The sequence below is a fragment of the Gadus macrocephalus genome, chromosome 23 (genome assembly GCF_031168955.1).
Source record: "Gadus macrocephalus chromosome 23, ASM3116895v1".
Classification (NCBI taxonomy): domain Eukaryota; kingdom Metazoa; phylum Chordata; class Actinopteri; order Gadiformes; family Gadidae; genus Gadus; species Gadus macrocephalus.
The window spans coordinates 10,952,074-10,970,482 of NC_082404.1; the positions used below are offsets into that span (position 1 = coordinate 10,952,074).

At 47.1% G+C, this 18,409-nt stretch overlaps 1 protein-coding gene across 1 annotated transcript in view; it reads left to right on the forward strand.

Annotated features, from left to right (window-relative positions):
- Positions 1–18,409, forward strand: part of mpp7a (MAGUK p55 scaffold protein 7a) — a 112,585-nt gene that overhangs the window by 15,392 nt on the left and 78,784 nt on the right. Inside the window, 2 exon segments of the mRNA XM_060045769.1 lie at positions 4,459–4,551; positions 12,335–12,549. Coding sequence (XP_059901752.1) covers positions 12,513–12,549 — 37 coding nt within the window. The 5' untranslated portion in view covers positions 4,459–4,551; positions 12,335–12,512.

The window sequence follows — 18,409 nt, forward strand, 5'->3', positions numbered from 1 at the left end:
AAAAACAATACCACTGCTACATACAGCCTACAGTGTGTGTGTGTGTGTGTGTCCGGTGTGTGTGTGTGTGTGTGTGTGTGTGTGTGTGTGTGTGTGTGTCTGTTGGGGGGGCGGGGCCTGTGTATGGGAACGGCCTGTGCGGATGTGTGTGTTTTGGCAGGGCGGGGCCTGTGTTTATGGAGGGGGCGGGGCCTGTGGGTGTGTGTATTCTGGCTAGGCCTGTGGGTTTGTGAGGGTGGGGCCTGTGTGATTAGGGGGCGGGACCTGTGTGTGTCCCATATTGTCTGTGGCTCATTTTGAAGCCTGAGCCTGCTCCGACCACCTGAGATGCCGCACTGCCGGTTTTGTGTAGTTGTGTTTGACCGCTGCTGATTGGCTGGCACCATCCGTGCCGCATCCCCGGTCCCTGTACGTTTCTGCCGCCTCCGTGAAATGTGAGCCCCAGACTCTAAGGAGCAGTGTGTGTGTGTGTGTGTGTGTGTGTGTGTGTGTGTGTGTGTGTGTGTGTGTGTGTGTGTGTGTGTGTGTGTGTGTGTGTGTGTGTGTGTGTGTGTGTGTGTGTGTGTGTGTGTGTGTGTGTGTGTGTGTGTGTGTGTGTGTGTGTGTGTGTCTTCTTTAAATGCATGCAGATCAGGAGGTCGCAAACTGGACAGAACATATTTCAAGCACCGTTAAAAGTTCAAGTTGGATCCAGCCTAGTATTGACTTTTAATTAATATTTGCTATTGCTGAAATATAGTTTTGGTTGTTGTTTGTTCTATCGTTCAACTGTGAGTTTTGCTCATTCAAACATTATTTCGATCTAGCAGGTCTGTACACCTCATGTCGTTCCCTGATATCCCTTGGCTGGCTCTCATCTAATCTCCTTCATCTGGTGGTGGCTGGCCGCTTCCTTCTCACACGCTGTCATTACTTATTAATGGCAGTGTTACTACACATGTGCACACAGATCGCCTGCCCCCTGTGTGTGTGTGTGTGTGTGTGTGTGTGTGTGTGTGTGTGTGTGTGTGTGTGTGTGTGTGTGTGTGTGTGTGTGTGTGTGTGTGTGTGTGTGTGTGTGTGTGTGTGTGTGTGTGTGTGTGTGTGTGTGTGTGTGTGTGTGTGGACCTGTTGGCTGGCGTATAGGTTTACACGCGGCGGGTTGCTCTCCAACAACAATGGCTGGTATAGGCGCAGCGGGGTCAGCATAGATAGATGGCATGCAGGTACTTTGCTGAGCAAGTCCCTTCCCAAAATACATTAATAATTAAACCCGCAATTTGCTTCTCCTTCTTCACAATGACAAATGCCGGCTTCTTTCCCTGTCGGACAGGCATCAGGGGACCTTGGACAATTGATATCGCTTTGAAAAGTATGCCTGATGCTGCTCTGTTCTGAAATGAGTTGCCAAGTGCATTTTTAACAGGCCTCTTTTGTGGCCTGCGCACAGGTATGCCTGCTTGGCCGCTCCATGTGACTGCTGATGTCTTCCAAGTTCCAATCATCATGTTAATAATTAGGGAATGTAATTAAAGCCTAATGATTTGTTCTGGAGCATAAAGCTTCACTATTGTTTTGGCTGTTTTTGTGTAAAAGTGGCCAGCGATAAGAGAATTAAAATTCAATATCTAAAATACTGATTTAATCAACTCGTATGTCAATACCTTGAACACAAACACATGCTCTGTGCAGTGGATATAATTCCATGCATCTGGTGGAAAATGCACAGCTCAACTGGTGTTGCTGAGCACTGCTGCTCCCACCTCGTTTGATTCCAATCCCGCCCCAGGGTTCAACTCTTGTGAGGACACGCAATGCGTGGCGTTTACATCTTGATACGCCACACACGTGCATAATCGCCGTGATGAATGGAAAACGCTGTCCCCACACAGTGTGTGGCTCAGACAGTCGGAACTGTCCCTATGTTGAAGTGAGCCAACTTCTGGCCCCTGCCACCTGTAGAATCCCCTGTGGGTCTGGGGCCCGGGGGGGGGGGGTCAAGCCAGGGTCAGCCCACTGGAGTACGAAGAAGGGGAGGGGGGCTATTTGGATGTGTCAATGGAGGACTGCCAGTCAGCAGTAGGGCTGCACCCTCAAGTTCCATTATTTTACATTAATGATTGCCAATTTATAAATTAAATTTATGCTTGACGTTGCCTCCTGTAAAATCAAAGCAATTAAAATAATAATTAATAATAATTACTGTGATATAAAATCTAATTTGTATTTTTCATGAATACATTTATTGCAAGCTTTCAAGTATTCATGCGTGGAGGGGAGAGAAGTTAGCGCAGTCACATGCTGCATGCATGCAGACACACACTTCTACATTTGTGTCATTCGGTTGTGTTGTCAATGTGAAGCCTTCCTGTCACGAGTTGTGCAATGATTGCATCACACGACGTTCTTACTATTACATTGTTAGGATATCTTAATCCATGATGTGACCGATTATTGGCTGTAAAGCCTTTTCAAAGCACAAATGTCAACAAAAAGTAATTTTAAGAAGTACGGGTGAAACATATGGAGGTTAAGGGTGCTACTTAAACGTTTTGTCTGATAACTCCATAGCACTTCCACAAAAGACTGTCCTCTTGACTCACTTGGGAGTGGACATTCCCAGGTTGAGTACCGCCAGCAGCAACAGACAACAAAGCCCTGTCTATGGGTAGAGTCTTGGCTTTCAGGCCTCAATTAGAGATGCAACTCTCACACAGCCATACATAGCCATCTCTGCTATCTTTCTAGCTGTGTTCATGCTAACTTTATCGCTGTGCTCCCTTAGGAATTTATACAGCTTGCATGCATTCCCGTGAACTGGATTTTGTTGTAGAAAATAAAGGGTTATTTTTTTACATTTTGTACACAGCTGGTTGCAACTTTCTCAACATGGGTGGGAGGTGTGTTGTTCGGAAAGCATGGTGTTCTTGGTCGATGAAAAGCTGGGTGAGGATGGAGAACGAGCCCGGCTTGAGGCTGCTTTATGAATCGCATTCTCACCGTTGAGATGCGTTCGTCTTTGGAGCTATTGGGGTAAAATATTTTCTTTTAAATATAAGATGTTCTTTCTCTAACTCAATTCTTGTTTCAATCTGATGGACCAAATGCCAACAAACCTGAGTGTAAACTGGTTGAGTGCCTATCTAAAAGCACATCAAATCAGAATTTTATCCCCAAAGGGAATCTACCTGGCAACCCCCCAAGACTTTGCAATAAAAGCCATTATGGCACAACAGTGCCAGGACGGGTGCCTGTTAGTTTAGTCTGTGTCTGTGGTCCGGCACTAAGCAGCTTAGCGTGAGGATTACCTGAGGGTAGAGGCGAGGTTTCGGGCCTGCGGAACGGACGGACGCAAGCATAGACGGCTGGCATAGAGCTGACATCTGCAGCGGTGTGGGTTGTCCCGGTGGAACCCTATAACCTCTCTGTGCTCCGTAGATGGAGACAATTTCACCATCTGAGACACAACAGGGTCCTTTTGGCCTTTTACAGTACTGCCTCGTTAGGAAGCACTGACAGAAAGTCATCTTGTCTGAATCCCATGCTTTGTCTACTTTTGTCCTATTTTACCTCCTCCATGCGTCTTCTCTCCTGCTGTCTGATGACATCGACGCTTCTCTGGCGGAATTGTGAAATAACAGGAACTGAGAACTTTAGAATGCATGACGCACACAGATCCATGAATACAACAGGTCTGGGGGAAAAATTCTGGTTCCCATCGACAACGGTCACGTAGATGTGTGCGTGCGTTTGTGCGTGCGTTTTTGTGCGTGCATGTGCCAGGGCCCTTCTCTAATTACTGCACTGATTCCTCGGCACCCAATTAAGGTCGGCACAGATCCTGCCTGTTATTGGATATGCAACGGCCGGGTTCACGCCATTCCATCCTCTCTCGTCAAGCAACATGTCATGCAGCATTGGTCGGACCCCTCTTGGACTTAAGCCGAGCGCTCTCTCCTTGATGAGCTTTTCCGAATTAAACAGAGTGTGTTGCACTCTTATCCTTTCACTCACCCATCCATCCATATATCCGCCAATCCAACCATCCCCAGCCCTGTGATACATCCCGTATGTATCACTCTAAAGCCTGTTGCGTGGGAAATGTTCCCACTTTAAAGGAATAATTTGTAAAGTGAAATGAGTGTTGCTAAAGAGAGAGATGGGTGTGCCAATCTCGATGGACCTGTTCCCGCCCTCATTACATGCACATACTCATGTAATGATTTAGGGATGGATCTCAGGATGATGTTAGCTGTCTGCCTCTTCGCTGGTCAGATTGCACCCTCTAGTGGTGACTTGTTGTCATTGCACCCACTCAAAAATCCCAGTACTAAACAGACACTGAGAAGTGCAAACCGGTCAGGGCGGTTGTTCATTATAATTGCGGGTTATTTAATGGAATGGATTTCTTCATTATCCCTCAGCCATCCCTCATTGTATTTAATCCTGTGTGTTGTCCTTCTGTTTGGATTTCCCCAGGGATGCTGTGGGTGCTGTGAGTGACTGGGTGATACAGGGTGGAGGCGTGGAGCACCATGAGTCTGTAGGCAAAGCACCAAACCAGAGTTTCAGGTCCGTTCCGCTCATTCATAGTGTGTGTGTGTGTGTGTGTGTGTGTGTGTGTGTGTGTGTGTGTGTGTGTGTGTGTGTGTGTGTGTGTGTGTGTGTGTGTGTGTGTGTGTGTGTGTGTGTGTGTGTGTGTGTGTGTGTGTTTCTAATGGGAGTGTAGGCGTATTTCCGAGTGGCAGGTATGTTTTGTTTGCTCTTTAATAATAGACCCGGTGCAGCTGTGCTTTTAAATATCGGCCTGTTTGTCTGTGTGTGTGTGTCTGTGTGCGTACATTCGGCATTGTGTGTTCCCCTTGCCGAAATATTAAGCCGCTAAGTCTGCGTCCTCCTTTTTGTGTCCTCCCAGGGCAATGATTTCATAATATTTCATAAGCTGCTTATATGTCTTTTACTATGCGGACAGATGTCTAGGAAACCGTGGCTGTCAGGAAGGGGGGGTTGGGGTGCTGACCTGCGTTACACCAGACAGCTTAAGCGTCTGCAGGTGCTTTCTGGGAAAAGCTGACCTTTGACCTTCCAGAGAGGGAGAAGCCCCAGTCGTACCCCTTTACTCCGAACTGCCTCAGTTCATAAACTAAAGCAAGAGGGTGGTGTAGCGATGTCCCATGACACGGGTTTCAACAGCTGTCTAAGAAAAGGATTGATTTAATACGCCATGTGTAATATAAGTGTCGATATATATTTGGACAGCTAGCAGGGAATCGGTTTCAGGGTCGGGCCTGTGGGATTACAGGTTGGACTTGCAAGAGCTTTTGCGTTTGCTGTCGCATGCGTAGGAAATCAGCCCCCATTACTTCGTACCTTGTACTTTTAACTAAAACTTTGTGGTTTTATGTGGAAAAGTCAGGATGACATGAACTCTTAAAACTCCAACTGCCTGACTGTAAAACAATAAACCTGTCCTTTGCAGGAATATTACATTTTTGGAATATATACTGTACATGAGCTCATCTATTCTCCTCTCCTCTTCTATTCTGTCCTCTCCTGTCCTCCCCTCTTCTCTCATCTCTTCTGGTCTCCTCTCCTTTCCTCCTCTCATCTGCTCTGCTCTCCTTCTCCTTTGTCCTCTACTTTCACTCATTTTTTCGTCTTCTTCATTCTGCCTTTTTTGAAAGTCATTCAACACTTTTTTCCATTTTCCAAGTGTCAGTGCGAGGAACATTTCTTGTTTTATCTGTGGTTTTTTATGCGCTGCAATTATACTTATCCGACTTGTGTGTGTGTGTGTGTGTGTGTGTGTGTGTGTGTGTGTGTGTGTGTGTGTGTGTGTGTGTGTGTGTGTGTGTGTGTGTGTGTGTGTGTGTGTGTGTGTGTGTGTGTGAATGAGCGCGCGCGCGCGAGAGAGACGTAATGTGGACTCGTTTGTGTAATGTGTAATTGAATGTTCCCCTTTACTACAGTTAAAATATGCCGCAAACACGCGCCATAACTGTCTGCGTGCGTGCGTAGGGACGTAACTCTATCTGCATCCGTCCGTCTTGCACTTTGCAATTTGCGGTCTCCTCCACAGCCCCCCTCTCCCCGTATGATGTAGAGTAGCTGAAATACAAATTGATTTTACATCCAATCTGTCCTCACATCAGCCTAAGAACAACACCCCCCCACAACGACCACCACCTCCTCCTCCTCATCTCCCCCTTAGGCTTACGGCAACTAATGGGGCTTGAAGGATCGCGGGAAGTCTTGTTCAAGTTCAGTCCGTTGTACTTCATAATTTGCAGATAGAAAGGCATCATCAGCAATTGCAGACGTCTAAAGTACAGATGTCAACACTCTCCCAAGGACTGGAAAAAGGCTGTACCTATTCAACGGGTTTTATGAACTGCATATTGGGTATTTGTAGTTTAGTATGTGCCATCGCTGTGTAAAAGGATGCCCCCCCCCCCTCCCTCCCTGGATAATTTCCAACCACCACCACTGTGACATTAATATTCACTCTCCTCGTTTATCCACTGATGGATGGTTCCCTCGTTCCATCGCCGTAAACAAGATGTTGAGCCCCTCGAAAACCGCACGGCTGTAAATGAAAAAGCGCAGAGCGCCCAATCAAAACCCAGCGTCCCGGGCCTCTGTGGTCACGGCCCAGGATCGAGTAGACGGGGCAACGGATACGGTTACACGATCTGGGATTAAATGTCCGAGAAATAATCAGGGGAAGGGAGATTCAACAAGACACGACATGACAACCTTCTTTGATAATTTCATATCTTGAATATCGTTGTTTTGGGATAGCTTTGGTTTTTGGGCCAAGGCTGCTCTTTGGTGAATGTGGAGATCAGCAGATCTTCAAACCATCTGGTATGGTCCAAACTCCACACAAACACATATCCTCATAGAATATAGTATATTGTATGCAGAATATTACCACTCTATTACTGTTACTCGTGTAATGCCAGGGATTGCCCTCTTAGAAAGCGGGCAAAAGTCGAGGTTTATTTCCATCCTTTTTTGCAGCATCTTTTAAGAGGTTAGGGTTTAGAGGTTTCTAGCTATTAAGAAGCGGTACAAGAGCGTCATCGCGATAAAAGGCGACGCAAGAAAAACCTTGAAATGTACTTGTTCACGGACCACTGGATTCTGTAACGAGAGAAGACACCTCTGAGACAGAACGGGGTGTGAGATGAACGATCATCCATGGCCGCGCCAAGGGCCAGCGAAGGGGACGTCTGAGTCAAGAGGCCGTATCGCCAGACGAAGAAGCCATCGAGCCCGGCGCGTCCCGTAACCGGTAACCCAAGCAGGTGTGACGGAGAAAGCGCTGCTTTGGATGTCCGTCCGGTCACGCGAGGGAGAGGTTTGCCGTCGGTGTCATTGCTGCCGTGGGACCCTTAAACCCTTTTACGGGTTCCAGTATTCCTGTCACCGACCCGGGGGCGAGAGGTCCGAGGTGTGCCGAGACAGCGTCCCGCCTGGGTTCTCCAGCGGTCCGGATTGCCAGGGGCTTCGGACTCGACGCTCTGGGAGAGCTTCCTGCGGCCGCGCGGAGCACACAGGGAGGCGGCGTGTGCGTCACCGCTCAAGCCTGCGTGGAGCGGCGTATCGGTTTCTTTGTGTCACGCTTTCGAGCAGTTTCCCCCCCCCCCCCCCCCCCCCCCCTTTTTCCGTTTCAGCTGCGCTACGTGGCCCCTGGGTCTTCTGGTTTTATTTCATAGGGTGAAGAGCATGCGTTGGACGCCGGAGGGGAAAGCGAAGCTAGAGTTTGGTGATATCAATCTGGGTATCACCTTGATTTGGATTCGATTCTGAAAAATGTTACAGGCTCTCCCTGTGCTCTCTGTTGTGAAAGGCCTTTACATGTTCCCCCCACGTCAGTCATCATCAGCGTCCAGCTGAGAGAGTGTGATGGCTGCACCTGTTTGGGCCCCAGGGGGGTCGGCTGACCGCCTCCCTTGGTAAAAACAGGAAGAATATCTGCCCCCTGTGACCCCAAACCCCCTCTGTCAACCCTGAATCTGTCAATACAACTACCCACCCCTGAGGTACATTCTCTCCAAATTCTGATTAAACCTAATGTCTCACAGGTAGAAAAAGACCAAACAGCTTTAGAAAGAGTATTTGTTTTGAATTTGATTGCGTTGGACGTGTTTAATTTCGGTCACCGGTCACTTTTGATGTCAATTTCTCCTGCAATGCTCCAGGGCGACCACTAGATGGTGCCAACACCATTGTACAAGGAACCAGTACAGAGGAGCGTACCTCTCCTATCAATCTAGGGTCACAAATCCAGTCAGACTCCCTTCACTCCACAGTGGCCATGGGATCTTGAGCAGACCCGGCCGGACCAGATCGTTCCGGCAGCAGGGAATGTTTCTTTAAGTCCGTCTGTTACGGTCCTTCAGTGCACCATAAAGTGTCTCAGGTTTTCCCAGTGCGGCGGCACGCTTCCTGGCCCTTCTTAAGGGCCCCCTCAATGGAAAGATGGATCCTTACTTAGGATTGGGAATATTCAGTCATCGGTCAACCTCTTCCTCCCCCACCACCCCGCCACCCCGCCACCGCCCCACCCTCTTGGACGCAACAAATGGCAAACGGTTGAGGGAGTAGCGAGGTCTGGCCACTCGGCTCCCCCCCGGGCCCCTGAAGCGCCTCGCTTGTCCTATTTGTTTCTTTCTTTTGTGATTTAAAGCCTGTCCTTCCGATCTCAAAGACTTTTGGCAAAAACGTGGGAGGGCGCGCTCGGTGAAACACCAAACTGATTAGGCATGGGGTTGATTCTTCTTGCCATGAGCTCAGCTCCCGTTGGGGTTTTGGGGTCCCCACTGTGGCTGCCGAGGCTGCTGGAGAGATTCTGTGGTTACGATTCCCGACCTGTTGCTCTCTCTGCTGACCCCGTTGAATCCATTTTATGGACGTCCACAGAGGGTTCAACACCGTAGCACTTTTCACTTTTCCCCTGTCACTGTCATTTTTGGTCATTTTGATGTCGCTTTCGATTTCCTTCCTCCCTCTCGCAAAACAAAGTACAACTTGGAAGTCGATGTCTGACCTGCATATTCTGTTCCGGTAGGATAAATGAGCCTATTCTGATATTCACATCTAATATTCCCTCCAATATTCATTTATTTTTAAAGGTTGTTATGCAACGCATTCATTCGCCTGAGTAATGTTAGCGGAAACACAAATTAATGCATTGCTAAACACTACTATGCATTGCTAAACAACTTTTTTACACACATTTTATGCACCACAAAATAAATCCCTCCATGTGATCTCCCACTCCGTAGTCCAGAGGACACATCTTGTATGTTTGCGTCCGACAGACAGAAGGACCAGCAGAGATGATGCTGACTGTGTGGGCCACTGTCCTGGATGAATTACTGCTCAGAATCTCTGAGTGGTTACATATACACATTACACACATATACACACACATAAAGCTGGGTGCCAATAAACCTTCCTTGTTGGGTTTTTGGTGTCATTTTTCTGTTTCCAAAGAAATGCAATCCTAATGTGTTGTCGAAAACTCTTTCCGGGCTGTTCAGGATGAATGGGAAGTCATTTTATTATTGCAATACTCACCTATTGACCTATGTAGACGCGAAGACGATCCGTCCATATTCTCTTGTGTATTAAAAAGGGTGCACTGTGTTGTTATATACCTTGTGTCTGTTGTAGCGATCATCTATTTGGCTCCTTTTCAGAACAGACTGATTCACAGCATATTATCTCACCCCAGTTCCTCTCCCTGTATGTCTGTTATTATGAGCACTACTCCCTTTTGAGAAGCTGAATAATATTAATTGAGGAAAACTCTCTCGAAGACACAGGAAATAGTGGACAAATAGCTACAAATGTCCCCTTGTGACAGAAACACACACACACACACACACACACACACACACACACACACACACACACACACACACACACACACACACACACACACACACACACAGCTCTGATTGCTGCACAACGGTAGCAACACCTGCAATAGTTGGCCTGCAGTACCATGGACATAATTCCCTCGGAGACACACACACACACGCACACACTCCAGACGGGATCTGGTGTGTGGGCTGGCTTTCTAACGGTGTGTGTGTGGTTTTTTTGCATTGTGTCTGTGTGTCTCATTCCCTTACACAGTTGCGTACCAACGCTTTTAATGTGTTGATTAGATGAGGCATTAATCCTGCATGATTGTGTGTTTATCTCATATGTGTTGTATATCACAGGGGACATATCATATCAACACTAGGTTGATTTTCTGTTACACCTGGGTGGGCTTGCCAAGCCGCTGCTCTTTCCCATCGCTGTCCTGTATGTTGTTTTGAGTTTCACTGACCCTGCGTTTCAATCTGACTTTAAGGGTTTGGATAGCTCTGCATGTCAATGGGTCACTCTGCCACACATCGCTCACAGCACGGCTTGTTCATTTGCTCTCACATCTTTGCTCGACAGATTAAGAGAGAGTGTGTGTGTGTGTGTGTGTGTGTGTGTGTGTGTGTGTGTGTGTGTGTGTGTGTGTGTGTGTGTGTGTGTGTGTGTGTGTGTGTGTGTGTGTGTGTGTGTGTGTGTGGGCTCTGGGTGTGCTTGCACATGTGTGTGTGTGTGGGGGGGGGGGGGGCGGGGGGATGGATGGATTTGCTTGCACTTGTGTGTGTGTGTGTGTTGTGTACACGTACAGAACCAGATTTGGATGTGAAGTTGAGAGGTGTTTGGTTGTAAACACCCAGGGTCGCTCACCAAGTCTGCTGTCAGCGCTCACACATATGGACACTCAAACAAACACAGTGTGTACAGACTACATATGTGCTCTCCCTGTTCCTGGCATTCGCCCACAACTACAGGCCTGCAAGGAATTAGTACTACAGAAAAATAATTCAGGCTTGTCTTTACACATGGCAATGAACATAATGTATGAACGAGTATAACTGTATAAAGGTTAAGCAAATATATGTAAGAAGTGAACAGCAGTAAATCGTTGACACAGGACACAATACACTTAAAACGGGGGAGAATTTGGGCGCATAATTACTCTCCCCGTTGAATTTATGCTATTTAGCTGTGCAGAAGCAGAGAGAGGTTGAACTATTGATTTGATGGATTGCATCGGACCAGCTTGATTAAGTTTTATTATCGGCCCTAATGAGTTGTGGTGTAGACTTCGCCCTGGGACAAATATTTTCAAAGCTTTAACTCCGGAGTCTATATAGCTGGACCGAGTTCAATTTAAGTCGTTCATTTTCTGAGCGGCAGATGAACTGTTAAGTATGGTTATTTCTTTGGGTCCTCGATGGACAAAAAAAAAAGTCTGCTCAAGCCAAAATGAAATATGAGGTGACATTCGGGTTAAGATTAACCACGTCATTTGCAGACGGATTCGGCTGCTAAACTCCATCAAGTTCTGACCAAATTACAAAACAAAAACATGTGTAGAGCGCAACTCGGTGTCTGAGACGACGCATTTGTCATCGTCTCTAAAGTTTCATCTTGAATTTGTCTGCTGGTATGATGGCTGTGTGACTTGGAAATGGGCTCTGAGATGGGCCAGGTTTTGTTTTGGGGGGGAGGAGGAGGTAAGAAGTTTTCCCTCATGTTGGGTGCCAATACCAGACTCGTTTGTCTTCAAAGCCGTTTGTTCAGATACCAATTCTGTGATGAATACATGAAGAAAAAATGGACTGTGTCCCTTTTGGATCATAAATGTCACACAATACAAGTTAGCGAGTTCGGCGCAAAGAAAGATTTATTTACCCGAATTAAGGTATCTCCAAAATGGTTTAAGTGAGCAGCACTTTGCTACATACTTCTTGTTCACTTCATATCTATTATTTTAGATAGTACGAAGCCTTCTCACCGGTTTATGTTTCAAAGTAGTAATGGACAAGAAATAAACCATCATAATTGGCGAGAAAGGTGAAAAACAACCAATACAGCCAGTTCACTTTTGACATTTAAATCTGCTCCACCGATGTGTAAAAATACATTCCGGGAATAAGAAGCAGGAATACGTTCCAATTCAAAGCTGTCAAGAAGAAAGGATACTGTGACCAGTTTTAAGACGTGTCTTCATAAGTTCTGTATTGTGTTATATTTTCCAGGCCTTCATTGAACCAACATTTGCTCTTAGAAATGTGCTATCTTAGGCGTATTGACTTTTGAAAAAGCCAAACATACACCGTGTTTACAACACACCGCTACAGTAAAGAGAATATCGTGTAATTGGGCCTCCCCCCCAATAACACGATCCCACCCACACACTCACACAGAGTCTCCAGTGTGTGCTCTGATGCGTGTGGCCCTTCTCCCGCTCACGCCACCTCTCTGCCCTCTGCTTTCTCCACAGGGCTCCATGGCATAAGGCCGAGGGCCGGCCCCGCGCATAGCGACCCCTACGTCCCCCTCCGCTTCTCCCCCACCCCCCTCCCCCCCGCTCCCTGGTGACGAGCCACGAGCTAGCTACCGCTGAGGCCGCTGTCGGACCGACACCAGGAGGAGGCCAGCGAGGGCCCCCCCCAGGAGCCATGCCTGCCCTGTCCACCTCGTCAGGCCCGGAGCCAGGTAAGAAAAAAAACAACAAAAACAAATGAGAACATCGAAAAGACCCTTTAAGTAGGGGGAGTCACTCGTTAGTGGATGGTGAATGCTAGGAGTTCATGGACGGGGCGACCGGGGGCGCTGAAATGAACGCTCTCCGTTGATGCCGGCGAGGATTGATACCAATCAGGAAGATGATTGTGTTCGTGTTTCTTTTAACCATTCAACGAAAAAAGGTCAATATTTATCTTGAGGTCACGCATGTATGAGCGAACATACATGACATGAGTAAGACGTAAGATTAAGTAATGAGTATGTGTAAGACATTCTCTCTCTCGCTCGCTCGCTCGCTAATTGGGTGTGCGGAACGGCCCTCCTGAGTGATCTGCAGGACAGTCGTACGGCCCTTTGGAATGGATGTGGTGCCACTAACCTTCCACAGCTCCTTTTAGATCTGGGTAAATACAGGAGAACTGTGCTGAAAATTCTCTCTCCACACTAGAGATGGAGAAACGCACACATGCACACACACATACACACACACATATTCACACTCACTCCGCTGGCATTGCAAACTCTTCCAATAACATTTGACCATGTTTTGCATGGGTCCCGTCCTATTCACACAATGAAAACACATGCATGAATACGCATACAAACGCTTAGCACACGCACCACACACACATTCCTTTCCGCACGAGTAAGTGAGTATTGACTGCAGTCTGTCTTGTGTTTGATGTGCCGGTAGATCAGAGCTCCCTTTAATCTGAGTATACCAACTGCCACACAATCCCTTTTCTCCTGTTCAAAATAGCTAACACAGCAGCGTGGGCAAATTTACCGCTAAATAAAAACACGAGGTCGGTGTTCAGTTCAAAGAATATCGTCTGGGGGTTCAGACCTTACTTTTTACGCCCTATCACCCCGTGCTCCACCTCCCCGAACCAGAACCCCCCCCATGTGTGATGAGGTGTGTGTGGGTCTGGGTGGGTAGGTGTGTGTGTGTGTGTGTGTGTGTGTGTGTGTGTGTGTGTGTGTGTGTGTGTGTGTGTGTGCGCGTGCACTATAAGGAGAGTGTCTGGATAATGGTGTGATGTCAGGCCTGTCATCCAGGCGAGGACAGCCAGGGGGTCACGACCTCCCCCATCACGAACATTGTCCTCCTCTCTAGTCAACTTTAATGGCCCATTACGTCATCACACACACAGGCCCTTTTTACAATTCGTCAACCATGGCAACAAACAGATGTGTGTGTGTGTGTGTATTTAGGGGTCAACTGGGGGCAGACCTGAACTCGCACTCTCTGATGGATATAAAGTCTGTGCACATCAGGGCGTCCAGACAGCTTTTTATTTTTTTCATGTTATCATTATTATTATCATGATTATATATATTTTTTGTCCTATGCATCTCCCTGTTATTGAAACGGGGAACAGACAAGAGTAGAAAGCCAGACCATCAATTACGATTAGAAGTCATTTCAGGCAATTACTGGTCTGGGATTCTGGTTTCCAAACAAAACATGTAACGGCCTAATTCCTTCAGCACATCTTCAGCGTCGGGCTATGTGTGTGTGGGTAGGTTGATGTGTGTGTGTGTGTGTGTGTGTGTGTGTGTGTGTGTGTGTGTGTGTGTGTGTGTGTGTGTGTGTGTGTGTGGGTTTGCGTGTGTGAGCGTACAGTCTAACGCTTGAGTCTCAACCACAGAATGCAACAGCCATTGACGGCAACACATGGATGTTTGCTGTGTAGGCCGTAGCTTCTGCAGGCCTAGGTCTGCTCACAATTGTCAGGTTGACATTCATTGTAACACCTGGGTCAGTACTAAAGATGGAGTGGAGACGCATCAGTTCCAAGTCCACTTCAGGACAAGAACAAGACCAACACCAGCAGACCAAGGCAAATTAACAAATACAAAAAATACCAAAACATTCATTGTAATTATAGCCAAACGCTGTATTGATTTCTGACCTAATTGCATTGTCTTTATTGAAACATAATACTCCTAAAAAGTACGAACAGAGTGAACATTTATAAAATGAACTCAACAATGGATATTGCTTCGATAGATAGTTAGTTGCCAATATATCACCCATTTTCTTTCTTATTTTTTTTTTTAGCCACTGGGATATCAAGGTACCTTCTGCCAGCCTGTAAAAACTTTCCCCTCAACTCTAACCAAAGTTCTACCAAATATGTCCGGCATCTTGCACACGCCTTCAGGTTAACAAGCCGTTAATTCTCCTCAGTTAAATCAGAACCCCCATCTCTGATTCCCCTCAACATGTGAACAAGACTTGGAGCTTGAGTGGAATCATTTGCATAGAGGCCTTCACGAGCGCTCAGCGGCGTGGCACGGTCGAGGACCAGGTGTTGGGCTGGAGGGGAGGCGGGCGGCAGGTGACTGACACATTTATGCCCCTATCAGCGGGGCCTGATGGGCCGCCAGCAGGGGCCTCTAGGGAGCTCAGCGGGAGCAAACGAAACCGCGGGATTCCCACCCACTTTGGCTCTGAAAACACTACCCTGTGGCCTGTGCACACTCTCGCACACACACAAGGACAACCACGGTAACGCATGCACACGCACACACACACACACTTTCCCACGGTAACGCACGCACACTTACATCTAACACTTGCACACATAGACACACAGACACACACACCGTAACAATTTCTAAAGCATGTACACGCACGGTCACACACACAACACATGGACACACAGGGACACTGTCCAAATGTGCTGATCAAACAACTGGTGCTACAGGTCAGGGACTAATAATGGGGAAATATTCCCTCTATTAAAGGCCAGAGCATGACACTTCATCTTCATATGTGGTGAGTGTGTGTGTAGCTCCTATAATGCTCATTATGAAAGTGTTTGGAGAGAAAATACAAGTGGCAGATGGATGGACCGCTCGTAGTCTCTCTCTCTCTCTCTCTCCCTCTCTCTCTCATATATTTTATTCCTGGCTGTTGCTTTCTCTCCCGTTTGACTTGCCCAAATAAACAATGTGAATTAAGATTCAAAATAAATGAAACCAAATAGTGAGAAAATAAACCTGTAAAACAATAAAATGTTGGAAAGCTGGCTTTCCAGCGTGACAGAAGGGATGGCAGGGGGCAGCCGACCGACTGCTTGGTTTCCAGAAGGCTGGTTCCTGCGGTCCCTTTCATGTAAAGCTCTTTTGGTGTGACTTCCAGATCTCTGTGCAGTTTTCTAAATCAGAGCTATCGCGCTTGATGATGCGGTGTGCTGCTGCTGTAGGAGAAGGTCTTTGTCCAAGGATGTTGCATGTTTATATTTTTAGATTTGGGGGCGTTTGTTAAAGCGACTTGCAACCATTCATGCACACATTCACACACCGACGGTGGTGCCAACCACACAAGGCACCAGCCAGCTCGTCGGGAGCAGTTAGGGTCAGGTGTCTTGCTCAGGAAGGGACACATCTACAGTCGCCAGGGGATTAAACTAGCAAACTTATGATTACAAGTCGAGCCGCTCTAACCCCCTAAGCTAGTGCCTTAGCCTGTCCAAAGACAGACAGACAGACAGACAGGCAGACAGAGGCTTTAACCTGCCGAACAAACAGTGTTGTTTTATTCAAAACACACATCTAATTTCAACCAATCTTCAAGGTATCGTAGTGAATCATCGTCACGTGAGTTCCCCGGTGACACCGCCACTTCCTCTCCCGTCATCACCCGAAGCGACAGATCCTCCCAAGTCGCTCCCACCCAGACGGCTGCTCGTCCAGAGTCTCCTCTCTCTCTCACACACACACACACACACACACACACACACACACACACACACACACACACACACACACACACACACACACACACACACACACACACACACACACACACACACACACACACACACACACACGGCAGCGATCGGCCCGTCGGGCGTGGCAGACAGACAGAACAACACGTCCCGCCGGAGCTGTCCCGACCCAGCTCTCCTGCCCCGGTTGCCTCGTCTCACGAGAGAACCCCGAACGCATCTGGCTTATGAGACTGCAGAGGTCGTTTCGGCGAGTCCGGGAGTGTCCCGGAGCGAGTGTGGGTGTGTGCTCTAGCTGTGAGCCGAGTGTGGGTGTGTTTGCACCTGATAGCCCCATTTCCTCCCCTGGTTTAGTAGTTAGCGGACGTCCCTGGCGGAGTGCGTAGCGTAGGCCCTTTCTCGCGTGTTTTATTTTCAGGGCCGTGCTCAGAAGGGGGTTCGTACGGCCGATTAAGACCCGATGGTATTGACGTTGACGTCTCCGCTGAAAGGTTCCATATTGTCCCGAGCAGGATTTTCCCTTCCTTTTTTTGTTTGTCGGACTGTTAGATGTGCTGGTTAGACATTGTAAAAGTATTTTTTCTTTTCTGAGAAATAAATGTCTCTACCTAAGATACTATTGCAAAACCGCGGCTTTCTATGAGCCATTCGGGACTTTGAGTAAGTTTGAGATATCAAAGTCACAGGTGGAGCAGTTCTGGTGTAAGATTTAAGTATGACGTTGTAAAAATGTCAAAAAGCTGTTGTGGGCCAAAAATCTTGATCAACCAGATCATAAGGGATATGATATGCATATGCCTTAAAGCCACTTTAATAAAATCACCCGGTTTGAAGCTAAGGGACTGAGACATGCTGGAAAATAAAAATGAAAAAGTGGATTACCTTTTGGTATTTCAAATCATGCAGATGTCTCTCATACTTAAGGAAGAAAAATGCAATTATAAAAAATATGCTTCTGATAATATGGGAACTCTGCCTTAGGTTTTCTCTTAATAATAATAATTTCTGACCAATCAGAACAAATGCTAATTCATTTGCGTTTGTTTGGGAAAACCCACTTCATCATAAAATAACCCAAATAAACACAGTTATGCTCCAATGGTTAGAAACAGAGACATGAAAATGAAAAAAATACATCAATCCATTTTGGTACATGAAACCACAAAAATATGTGCAAGGGACTTAAGAAAAACAAATTGCTGGAAAAAAACAACCTTCTAACCATCTCCATCTCATCTCATCACCATGTTGAAGACATGTTTGTCTTTGGGATTACAACTGCAACAATCAACTGAATCCTTCTGCCGTACCTTTTATTCAGTGCAGGATTCACTTTGCACCCTAAAGGAAGCCCTGGTGTCGCAGGGTAGGATTATTATCCACTTAAGTATGACAGCATCAAAAAAATAAACTTTATGTCGCCCATGGCCTGGCATTACAGAACCCTCTAACCACCTGCATCACACACACACACACACACACACACACACACACACACACACACACACACACACACACACACACACACACACACACACACACACACACACACACACACACACACACACACACAACTAACACAAACTCACTTACACACAAATGCTCAGGCGCAGAGCAACCATCCAAGCGGCCTCTTCCAAAGACACTGCCGCTTTCTATGAAACCTTTTAACGTTTACTGTGTTATTCCAAGCCGTACCTGCCTGTGCTATCAAGGTTTACGGTCCCCTCACAGCATTAAAAGATAAGGCTAACGCCGCCGCATGCAGATGTGGAGGAGGCAGGCAGACGAGGCACACATAAAAGTGGGATTTCTTTTGAACGGGACAACCCTTTTACCAGATACTCCGTGTATATGAGAGACATAGCAAGCGGTGCTGCCTTGCTCTGGAAGGTTCTCGTCGTAACAGAGACAGCGCATGTGTGAGCGAAAGTGGACACAGCGATACACATTGTTCTGATATTAAGCACTCCACACTCAAAATCCTCGTGGCTTTCACAGATACAAGTCCCCAATAACGGAACCACAATGCATACTTCTTCATAACATTGTGCTTGTCTGGCGTTTGCGCTGCAAGTTTTCCGTCCAAA